Below are 12,461 nucleotides of genomic sequence, written 5' to 3'. Positions count from 1 at the left end.
GAGAGCTTAGAACTTTCAGGAGGACAGTCCATAAAAACTGTCCCATTTTCTATTTGCCACTGTCTATCCAATTCAGTGGGAGTAATCAGTTTCTAACAAGGTCTCCGAAAAGGGCGAATGCATTTTCAGTATCAACAACTGTAATTTTTTGAATTCATCTGTGGATGCCACTGGCTAGGCCATGATTTATTGCCCATCCCTAGTTGCCCTTGAGAAGGTGCTTGTGAACTGCCTTCTTGAACTGCTGCAGACACTGAGGTATAGGTACAGACATTGTGCTGTTAGGGAATGTGTTCCAGGATTTCCAGTGACAGTGAAGGTACAGCGATATATTTCCAAATCAGGATAGTGAATGACTTGGAGGGGAACCTCCAGGTGGCAGTGTTCTCAGGTATCAGCTGCTCTTGGCCTTCTAGATGCTAACAGCTGTGGGTTTGGAAAGGAGCTTTGGTGAGTTCCTGCACTGCATCCTGTAGATGGTACACATTGCTGCTGCTGTTCGTCTCTGGTGGATGGAGGGAATGAATGTTTGTGGAAAGGGTACCACTCAAGTGGGCTGCTTTGTCCTGGATGGTGTCGAGCTTCTTGAGTGTTGTTGGAGCGGCACTCACCCAGGCAAGTAGGGAGTATTACATCACAGTCCCGACTTGTGCCTTGCAGATGGTGCACAGGCTTTGGGAGTCAGGAGATGAGTCACTTGCTGCAGAATTCCTAGCCTCTGACCTGCTCATATAGCCACAGTATTCATATGACTAGTCCAATTCAGGTTCTGGTCAATGGTGACCCTCCAGCTTGTTGGTAGTGGAGGATTTAATGATGGTAATGCCATTGAATGTCAAGGGGTGATGGTTAGATCATCTCTTGTTGGAGATGGTTATTGCCTGGCACTTGCAAATGGTACTTGACACTTGACAGCCCAAGCCTGGATATTGTCCAGGACTTCTTGCATTTGGACATGGACTACTTCAGTATCTGAGGAGTCACGAATGGTGTTGAACATTGTGCAGTCATCAGCGAACATCCCCACTTCTGAACTTATGTTGCAAGGACAGTCATTAATGAACCAGTTGAAGATGGCTGGGCCGAGGACACTAGAAACATAGAAAGATAGAAAAACTACAGCACAAAACAGGCCCTTCGGCCCCACAAGTTGTGCCGAACATATCCCTACCTTTTAGGCCCACCTATAACCCTCCATCCTACCATGACTACCCCAAGGAACTCCTGCAGTGATGTCCTGGAGCTAAGATGATTGATCGCCAAACACCACAACTATCTTCCTTTGTGCCAGGTATGACTCCACCCACACCCCGCAACCCCGATTCCCATTGATTCCAGATTTGCAGATTTGCTACGGCTCCTTGCTGCCATACTTGGTTAAAAGCTGCCTTGGTGTCAAGGCTCTCGTGTCACCTCTGGAGTTCAGCTCTTTTGTCCATATTTGAACCAAGGCTCTAATGAGGTCAAAAACTGAATGATTCAGCGGAATTCAAATTGGGCGTCGCTGAGCAGGTTATTGCTGAGTAAGTGGCGCTTGATAGTGCTGTTAATGGCTCCTTCCGTCACCTTACTGGCCATCGAGAGTAGACCGATGGGGTGGTAACTGGCTGGATTTGTCCTGTTTCTTGTTTGCAAGACGTACTAGGTCACTTTTCCACATTGCTGGGTAGATGGTCATGTGTGTATTTAGACAATCAGATATTGGATTTTGAATCGTAGGGCAGGCTCATAAAATCATCCATAATATGTGTATTTACTGAGATTGTATTTTTAACATAAAGCCTCAATACTGGTATATAAATATGTCCTCTTTCTGTGCACGGTGGCACAGCGGTTAGCACTGCTGCCTCACAGCACCAGGGACCTGGGTTCAATTCCCGGCTTGGGTCACTGTCTGTGTGGAGTTTGCGCATTCTCTTCGTGTCTGCATGGGTTTCCTCTGGATGCTGCAGTTTCCTCCCACAGTCCAAAGATGTGTGGGTTAGGTTGATTGGCCATGATAAATTGCCCCTTTAGTGTCAGGGGGATTAGCAGGGCAAATACGTGGGGTTACAGGGATAGGCCTGGGTGGGATTGTGGTTAGTACAGACTCAATGGGCTGAATGGCCTCCTTCTGCACTGTAGGGACTCTATGATTCTTTACAACTGATAGACACATAGGTCACAACATACAGCACAAAGATTTTGTAATTCATGTTTCATACTCACTCTTCATTTGAACTGTTTCCACCTGCACATGGTCCATATCCATACTTGTAAACCAATCGAGGAATGAAATCTGAAGTGATTGAGATCACCAATCCATTACCAATGACAGCCATCACGCCGACTACCTCCAACAACCGTACCCATATCCCTGGAACACAGACACACCAATGTTTGTTACCGCAGGCTCAATTAGGTGCTTGGTGAGTACTAAAGTTTATTATCCCTCTAAATTAGGGCAATGGTTTAAACTAGGATCAGGAAATTGTAAAGAGCTGTATTACATTTGTAACTTAGAGTTTTCCAAACTGGATTCTGAAGGATGTAATAGCAAGCATTTAGAAATACATAATGTAAACAAGCAGAGTCAGCATGGCTTCATGAAGGGGAAATCATGTCTAACAAATTCATTTGAATTCTTTGAGATGGTAATGAGCAGGATAGATAAAGAGGAACAATAGATGTAATATACTTGGATTTCCAAAAAGCATTCGCTTAAGGCACCTCACTTAAGGCTACTTAATAAGATAAGAGCCCATGGTGTTGGAGGTAGTATATTGGCATGGTTACAACCATAGAATCCCTACAGTGCAGAAGGAGACCATTTGGCCCATCGAGCCTGCACCAACTCTCTGAAAGAACATCTTACCTAGGACCCCCCCCCCCTCCCCCCCAATCCCTGTAACCCGGCACATTTACCATGGCTAATCCACCTAATCTACACATCTTTGGACATTAAGGGGCAATTTAGCATAGCCAATCCATCTAACCTGCACATCTTTGGACTGTGGGAGAAAACTGAGCACCCGTAAGAAACCCAAGCAAACTTGGGGAGAAGGTGCAAAGTTGTAGAGTTAGAGGATTGGCTAACTGATAGAAGATGGATAGTTGGGATAAGAGGGTCAGGATGGCAACCTGTAACTAGTGGAGTGCCACAAGATTCAGTGCTGGGGCTGCAATTATTTACGATTTATATTAATGACTTAGATGAGGGAAGTGAAAGTACTATTCCAAGTTTGCGGATGACACCACAATAGGTGGAAAGGCAAGCGGTGAGGATGACAGAGTCTACAGAGGTATATAGATGGATTAAATGAATGGGAAAAAACTTGGCAGATGGAATATAATGTCTGAAAATAGGAAGTTATACATGTTGATAAGAAGAATAAAGGATCTGATATGGCAATAACATGCAACAAAGGATATTGTGGAAACTAATACGAATATGCTAGACAATATTTGAGCAGACATATTTAATGTTGGCTATGACTTCTGATATAAATCCCAGAAATACCAATTTAAAGTATGTGCAAGGAGACATTAAGGAAGCAGTGGCACTGCTCCTTGGAACTGCACTCTTCACACCTTAGATCTGCCATTGGTTCATTAGACATTTAGGCCATTCAGAGGGGGTGGTAGTGAAATTAACTCAAGCATCTGATCACAAGTAAGGAGGGCAATTTGCATCGCTGATAATAAATCACATTGTTCACTCATACTTTTCATCTCAAACTTTTTTTATTGGAATGTTATAATCATTACGGCTACACACAAGCTATATCCCTCAGTTCCATGCAGCAAAACAAAAATTGTTGGTTGGAACCTTACCAATATCTTTTGCTTTTCGTGGTATTGGCCGCCTCTGAAGTACAAGCATCTTTCTTGCATCCAGTCGAATTTCAAATGCATTATTCAGTAATGCAAGTAATGGAGCCAGTGGAAAGGCTGCAACGAATATTGTGGTGAAACCATACTGAATGGCTGAAAAGGAAAAGATATTAATAACATAAGTACAGCAACTACTGGAATAAATGCCTGCACTGAGTGAAGAAACATTGAACTTGAATTTTCAGTTGATTTTTGAATTTTCAAATATGGCCTCAATTTTTATAACCAACTCTCCAGAACATTGGTGTAGTACAGTTCCATGGGAACTCAAAACTCTCCAATACCTCATTGAAATGTCCATTTTCCATGCATCAACTTATTGTAAGCTGTTCTATAATAAGGGCATCACAATCAAGTTTAATCCTGGTGTTGCTTAACACCAACTTTCTAGCACAATCATTGGATGGCGATCATAATCAAAGCTCTGGCACTTCCATTATGCCTTCAATAGCCCCATACCTATATTTCTCTGCTCTGTTATATCAAAAATTGATTCAATCACCTCTTGAATCTTTCAACAGTAAACATCTAGTACATTGGATGCCAGTATGTTTTTGATAATATTAAGTTTAACTTGTGCCCATTCTAATTCAGAATTATGTCCTCTAATTCTCCAATTCTAACGTTGCACAAATTATTTCCACATCCACACATCAGTTTCCAGATTCTTTTAGAAACATGAATCATGGTCTTGCTGTCTTTTTTGAATGAGAAAGATTCTGTTTCCTCCATTTTTGTTCAAAATTCAGTGATCTAAAATCTGGAATTATTCTTGTTATCACCGCACAGTCATTTCAACTGCTTCGACTTCTTTTGTTAAGTATGTGATAACCACAGTTCACATGTAAGCTCAGTGGTCTGTTTGTTTCGCTCCCTTCAACTTTATTTTTCGGATCTTTTTACATTCCCCCAATATTTGTTTTTGCTGCCTTTTTTTTTCTCATTTAGAAGAGTTACCATGGGGTTAACAATTACTGTGAAACTATATCCAACAAAAGCCAGTCTTCTCAGGATCCAATTGGGAAAAAAGCTCATTCCTTCTTCAAATGTTATTCTCATGTAATTTGCTTCCTCCCCCCCCTCCCCCCCACCCCCCCGCCACCCTCCCGCCTTCCCCAAGCCCCACCATAGCATCTGCCATTTAAGTAAATCTATATCCTTATATTGTACATGCACAAACACACTTTGCATTAATGTTTTTCTTCATGTACATCATGCCAATCCATGTTTCTTGAGAATATCGGTAAAACAATTCAGAGAGTCATAACATTTTTATAAGTCAGTAAAATTTTAAAAATCCAGTTGAGAGGAATATTCTGAGTAAACTACTGAGTTCTAGACTACAATTTGGGGAGAGGATTAATAAAGCCCTAAACTCCCTGAGTGGGAAGTTCTGGTGAACAAGGGAATGTACTTAAGTACAGTAAGAGACATACCCATTTCCAAAAACTCATTGAATAAACTAAAGGAGTCGACGTGGTTCAGGTTGTAGTTTTTGACCCAATGTTTCGTTGTTGCATCCTTCACATCATCCATTGGGATTTTTTTGTGATATTTTTTCCATTGATATTTTAGGAATCTGTAAAGCATTCATAATTAAAATTAAATAGGAGCATGAGGATGGATTGTCCTTTGGACTCAGAAAATCTGACCTGCACACTTCTGCACCTTCTAAAATTCACACCCTATCAATGTGTGTCTTTGCCTAGGTATTTTGTCTTTTAACAAAGGTGCATTTTGTGAGCCACAAAGAAGTTTGTACGGTGTGTGGGTGCGGAGGTGGGCCGGTTAGTAGACCTACCTCATTTGTCCAACACAAAAGCCAAGCTCCCACTATCATTTTAAAGCCCCTAAACATCAGGTTTCAAGTTTATTTATAGTGTCACAAGTAGATTTACATTAACACTGGAATGAAGTTATTGTGAAAATCCCCTAAACATCACCACATGCCAGCACATGCTTAGTCAAGTCGCCCATGCCCCCTCAGGTTGGCCATGCCCATCTATGCCCCCTCACTCATGTCACCTAGAATGCACTATGCACAGTCTCAAGAGCCATGCAATAGCAGTGGGAATTATTTCAAAACCATTAGGAAAAATGACATCTCTAACAATCTAATAAAATCCTGAATTTAAACATACTGGGCGGGATTCTCCAACCTTGTCTGTGACCAGAAACTCCATTCACTTGCAGCGGCAGCAGAGAATCCCAGCCACGAATGAGGACGGATATTTTCAGTGACTATCTTTGATAATGGAAAAGTGCAGAAACACTTGTAATTCTTTAAGTGCCTGTCGGATTTGTTAAAAATCAAGAAACCACAAAGGCATATTCTGTAACTACAGTCTCTTAATTTTCAACTGTTTTTCGATCAACAGGCCATCTACTGAAGTCATTGTCAGCTTTTGAAACCCAGTTAAGTATTCGTAATGACTATAGGTGTCATAATAAAATCTTCTGGGCAGATTGCCTAAAAGTGACAGAATAGAAAGTGTTCCAATTCCATTTCAAGCAGAGTCCCTGTCAATCAATGAAGAGGAGCAGGTGTAAAAGTTTTTTCAACCTTCAAAAGCAGGATGTTTTTGAGAGCCACTGCTGTCAATTGATTTAAATCACAGCACAAATTGTGACAGTAGAAGTTGGCAGGACATTTTTGTTTCTACATTTATAATGCACCATGGCATTTCCTTCATTGTAAAAGATACTGTGTTGCATAACAACACTTACACAATGTTGGTCAACATTAGGTTCAATTTATCTTTGCAGGACAGATCTCTATGATGAATCACTGCATTCAAAACATTACAATACAACATCTAATAATGACATTTGAAGTTGCCAAAACATTTTACACTTATCTTTCAAAATGCTCCCAATTCCTCAAAGTCTCCCCCAGTGATCACAAACTCTCTAAGGAGATGTGATTTTTTTTTAGGGGCTTCTAAAACCCAGACCACACACAAAGGTTTTGTCCAGGAGGAAATACAATTTGTGGATTTCCCAAGCTCGGAAGAGGTGCATGTGCATTTTGCATCCAAGGCTTTGCCGTGCACAAAAAAGTCACATGAAAATAATGCGGGTTCGGAAAGTCAGAAAAATTGTTTTACATTAAAAGTTAATTGTTTTATGACCTGATTCACACCTCCATTGGGAGATGATAATTTGGCCCATGGGAATGGTCACATTTGAAATCAAAATCTGAATTCTGCGTCAAATGCAATTGGTACAGTGGAGCCCTGTTTTAACGCAAAGGTTGGGGTCCATAAAATGTGATCGCGAATGTTATCGGGGTCGTGCTAAATCGGGGTCATGCTAATTCACTAAACCGGAAACAGTGTTAAAAAAGGGTCCGTAATATCCGATTTCGCGCTAAATCGGGGCGCGTAAAATCGGGGCTCCACTGTATTTCTGACAAAATCCTATGGGTTCTTTGTGAAATGAGTTTATAACATAATCCATTTAATTCTCAGCAGGGATTGGCTGACAACTAAAAGTTGCTCTTGATTCAAAACAAAATCAATGAATAGACAATCTCACTCAGGTGGACCACAGAGAACAGATGTAATGGTTAGAGTTTTGCTCCATAGATGGGAAGTGAGGACTCTGGGGTTGCACTCAATGGAATTTAAAAGGATGAGGGGGGAATCTCATTGAAATTTACAGAATACCGAAAGGCCTGGATAGAGTGGATGTGGGGAAGATGTTTTGATTAGTAGGACATACTAGGATCAGAGGGCACAGCCTCAGAGTAAGGGCATGACTCTTTAGAACCAGGCTGAGGAGGAATTTCTTCAGCCAGAAGGTGGTGAATCTATGGAATTCATTGCCACAGAAGGCTATGGAGGCCAGATCATTGAGTGTTTTTAAGACAGAAATAGTTAGGTTCTTGATTGGTAAGGGAATCAAAGGTTATGGGGAAAAGGTGGGAGAATGGGTTGAGAAACTTATCAGCCATGATTGAAGGGCGAAGCAGTCACGATGGGCCAAATGGCCTAATTCTGCTCCTATATCTTATGGTCTAAGTGTACAGAGAGCTTTCCAGTACATCTCATCTCTGATATTGATCTGAGAATGATCAACGTTGACATTGCCCAATTGTCTTTATTTTCCTTTATTGTCCCTTTATTGTCTTTGCCTTAATGAACATAAAATTAATTGCAGTATAAAATGTTTAAAGGAAGATTGACTTATGCCACCCACTGATTTTTGGATGCAATGACAAAGTCATTAAAATCTAATACCAATTAAAGAACAGAAAAAACTTCATTATTCCACAGTCAAATGTTATCCTTTTTGTTTTCATACAGGAACGATAGTAGACAAAGCGTAAAATTTTATGTACTAGTGTAATTTATCTGAAGTCTACTGTCCTTTCGATGACTAAGAACTTTGATGGGTTGTCATTGTCTCCACGAGAAGCAGAAAGGGGGCAAATTGCTGTATTAGAGTTTAGAAGAGTAAGAGGCAACTTGATTGAAATCTTTAAAATATTGAGGGTTTTGACAGGGTGGGTGTGGAGAGGGTGTTTCCTTTTATTGGTGAATCTAGAACTAGGGGTCACTGTTTAAAATAAGGGGTCGCTCATTTAAGATGGAGATGAGGAGAAAATATTTCTCCGAGTGAGTCTTTGGAGCTCTCTTCCTCAAAAGGTGGTGACTATTTTTAAGGCAGAGCTCATTCGATTCTTGATTAACAAGGCTCTCAGGTAGGCAGGAATGTGTGGTTGAGGTTACAATCAGATCAGCCATGACGTTATTGAATGGCAGAGCAGCTCAAGGGGCCGAATAGCCTGCTCCTGCTCCTTGTTCGTATGTTCTGTCAGGACGTGCACAACTTGGTGCCAGAGCTATCCTGTAATTAACAGTGGTCCGCAAGTTAAGTAGATTTATTTCTGGTGAAACTGACTTACGGTACAGCATACTGCACACAGCTGCTTAGTATTTGTTTCAGTATCATTATAACGGCCATTTGGATGAAGAGGTCTGTCATGCAGCCACTTGGATGGCACTAGAAAGGGAAACAAAAAAATACATCACTGTCTCCATTCATGAGGTTGTTTGCAAGGGGAGTAAGGAACTATATTAAGTGTACAATTTCCCCAAGCGTTTATGGTAAGTGTATGTTGCAGTTACAACAAAATCAAGAAAATTCAGCACCATCCAATATAAAGCAATCCAATTCACTGGTGTCCTTCCACTTAACACAAAACTCACCTCTTCCAGCAGTTGCACCGTGCAACCATTCACCAATTTACCTTCCAGACCAGTAAACTTTGCTACTGAGGATAAGCACAGTAAGAGTTTTAACAACACCAGGTTAAAGTTCAACAGGTTTATTTGGTAGCAAATGCCATTAGCTAAGTGACATTGCTACCTAATAAACCTGTTGGACTTTAACCTGGTGTTGTTAAAACTCTTATTGTGTTTACCCCAGTCCAACGCCGGCATCTCCACATCATGACTGAGGATAAGAACATGAATATCATGGGAACACAATTACTTCCAATGAATACCTGATTTGGATATATATTACCATTTATTCATTGCTGCAAGAACAAAATCCTGAAATTCCCTATCATTAAAGGGAGCACCATCATCAGAATGATTGTAACATTTCAAGAAGAAAGCCCATTAATCTGGAGCCCTGTTACATCACAAGAACAAATAGATTTTACAAAGCTGCAGGGGAGTGCATTGGCTGATACACACAGCCCAAATGTTCAGGAAAAGCTGTGGATGAACCCAAAAGAGGAAGACATTATTTTCTAGGGCATCATGAGACATTGCCCCCAATGCTGAAAAACATAGGGACTCAATAGTCCAGCTTTTAAAAGAAAGTTTACAAAGCAGCTACCACATTCACAGGCACCAGCTATGCTCTCCAACAACATGCAACTAATGAAAGGTTGATTGGAAGAGTCTTCAAGCATCTGTAACACCATCATGATGGATGGCTTTGCAGCCCTGCAATACACATTTAGCAAATCGCCAAGGCTTGGTAGGCTATGGATCAAGTGCTGGTAAATGGGATTGATGATGGTCGGCATAAACATGGAGGGTCGAAAGGCCTATTTCTGTGTGCTGTATGACTCTATGACTGTTTCAGATTGATCTGCAGCAGAAGTCTAAGGGCAGTGTTAGTCTTCATTCGGATGTTCAAATAATTGTATCAAGGCCTTTTGAAGAGAACTGTCCCCACAGGTAATGAAGATAAATGGACTACATGACATCTCAATTAAATACAACCAATTCCAGAGAAACCTATTGGCAAGCTGGACATAACAGTGGAAAATTGGGCAAGTGGGTGAGAATCTAACACAACGGATTATTGCTGTATTTCCTATTCCTTGCATATTGGAATACTAGATGAAAATCAATGACATGAAGAGGAAAATCAAAGCTGATTTATAGATGCCAACAGAACTCTGTCATATTGTGTCTCAAGGTTTTGTGAAAAAAGTGAAAATCCACAAATTGCGACTCACCTCCTCCAGTCGCCACCACCCTGCAATTCTCACATAATTTCTTGGGTGACCATTAATCCTGGCAGAGAAACAAGTCAGTTACTGCAGTGTAGGTTCAACATGTTGCGTAATACTAATGCACACCCCTTGGTGCATTTCATAGAATCATAGAATCTACAGTGCAGAAGGAAGCTATTTGGCCCATCGAATCTACACCGACCATAATCCCAGTCCCTATTCCCGTAACCCCACATATTTACCCAGCTAATCTCCTGACACTAGGGGCAATTTAGCATGGCCAATCAATCTATGCCGCAGACACGGGGAGAATGTGCACACTCCAAACAGGCAGTGACCAGAGGTCGGAATTGAACCTGAGTCTCTGGTACTGTGAGGTAGCAGCGCTAACCACTGTGCCAGCATGCCGTGGGCAAGTTCAGTACTGTAGTCTTCCCACACTCTGTCAGTTTTTCTGATAGCTGGGCACTTTGCTCTGATGGGTGGGGGAGAGCCTATGTAGACTGGGAAAGCTGACTTCAGAGTGCTGAGGAGCCATTATGCAGGACGCCCCAATCTCCAACTGAACCTGGAGACCCTGACCCCCCTGCCTGCCACAGATGTCAGACCCGTTCTCATTATTGGCGGCATTGCTATCCCCCACACCGACAAGCGTGCCGGCATTGGGCCATCAGGAACCTCCCCTGGCGAACCCACAACCTTACCTCCACTGTCACACCATCCCATTGCCTAGTCCCCCTTGAATACCCCCCCTGCACAACCCCCCCCCTTGCAGAGCTCCCCCATGTCGACCACCACCTGCATGACCAACCACCTGGGGACTTCAATGGCCTTAAATCCCTCATCATGGCCATGGTGCCTGGTCTCTGCTGGTGGAAACCAGTAGTGATTCTCGCCAACATGATGTCACGCCAGCAAGGGGGAAGATTCCATGCAGTCAAAACATGTTGTGCGGGAGCAGTAACTGGTTTTAAATTTGATTACTTTTATGTAAATTGGCCTCACACCCTTTTTAGGCAGGAAGCTGATCTCACCAGCAAACCGGGGGGATATGGGCACGAATCAATTTTTTTATCCTTGTCCGCCATCTTCCAGCCTCAACACGCTGATAGACTGGTGCGGCGAGCCGGTAAGATCACGTCCCAGGTATGAAAGCTGAAGCAAAATCCTTAACTGAAGTTTGGAAAGTATGATATTGCAGTTTTTATTGTTTTGTGGAACCATTCACTTTAATGCTATCAGCAAATTGCTGCAAAATGTTGATACAATTTTATTGAATGCTTCACAATTGTTAGCCTCAGTTAGAAGTTTGGTCATGGAAGTTTGAAATGACTATACCTCAGTGGAATGAGAGGCACTAACATTAATAAGGAATACAGGTCCCTCTGATGATGAGAAGCGTACAAGACGCAGGAAATTATTTTTTGATGAAACTAAACTCAGTGAAATCACTTTAAAAGGGAAAAAGGTCATTGTTGGGATTGTTAGTGTTATTTGTGACACAATAAAGGTGCAATTGCAGAGTAGAAGTGAATCAAGTGAATCTCTAAAGAAAGCTGTGGAATTATTTTGTGTGTTTTTCGACAGGCATTTGGATGAAAATGTTTAGAGCCACTGCAGTAACAGATTAACTGATTCTACCAGGAGCACATAGACACAAATCTTTTTGAAGATTAAGTGAAACAGTTCATTATTCACTTCATCAATAATGATGAACTCTGTACTTTGAGATCACCAGCTGATTTGTACAGACTTGTATTTGAAGGTTTGCAAGGACCTGAGCAGTGCCCGGTTGTACACCATAAGTGTGCCAAGGGCAGTGCCAATGGGGTGGGGTCTGAGTGGAGGTGGGACCTGAGCAAGGTGGGTCTATGACAGGGTGGCTTATGCAGGGGGGAGTTCTGCAAGGGGGGGATGGTCAGCAGAGGGGAGTTGCACAAAGGCGTATTCGGCAGTGGGGGAGGCCATGCAAGAGGGTCTATGCAGAGGTGGCCTTGCGGGAGGGGGGTGGTGGGGGGAGGCAAGGGTGGGATTCCAGGGAGAATACCTGTGACTGTGAAATTTGAGTAATAATTTACATGAGGTTTAAACCAACACACTTTGCTCG

General features: G+C 42.1%; 1 protein-coding gene across 2 annotated transcripts in view; it reads right to left on the bottom strand.

Moving 5' to 3' along the window:
• Nucleotides 1-12,461, bottom strand: part of LOC144499161 (anoctamin-9-like) — a 133,477-nt gene that overhangs the window by 31,843 nt on the left and 89,173 nt on the right. For both annotated transcript variants that reach the window (XM_078221243.1, XM_078221242.1), the window contains 5 exons: nt 10,358-10,415; nt 8,783-8,880; nt 5,310-5,452; nt 3,814-3,966; nt 2,209-2,356 (listed from right to left, as the gene is read on the bottom strand). In XM_078221243.1, coding sequence (XP_078077369.1) covers nt 2,209-2,356; nt 3,814-3,966; nt 5,310-5,452; nt 8,783-8,880; nt 10,358-10,415 — 600 coding nt within the window. The remainder of the gene's footprint in view (nt 1-2,208; nt 2,357-3,813; nt 3,967-5,309; nt 5,453-8,782; nt 8,881-10,357; nt 10,416-12,461) is intronic.

The sequence above is a fragment of the Mustelus asterias genome, chromosome 9 (assembly GCF_964213995.1).
Source record: "Mustelus asterias chromosome 9, sMusAst1.hap1.1, whole genome shotgun sequence".
Lineage (NCBI taxonomy): Eukaryota > Metazoa > Chordata > Chondrichthyes > Carcharhiniformes > Triakidae > Mustelus > Mustelus asterias.
Note: the sequence above shows the minus strand (reverse complement) of the source record. Positions and strands in the feature narration are given on the sequence as shown.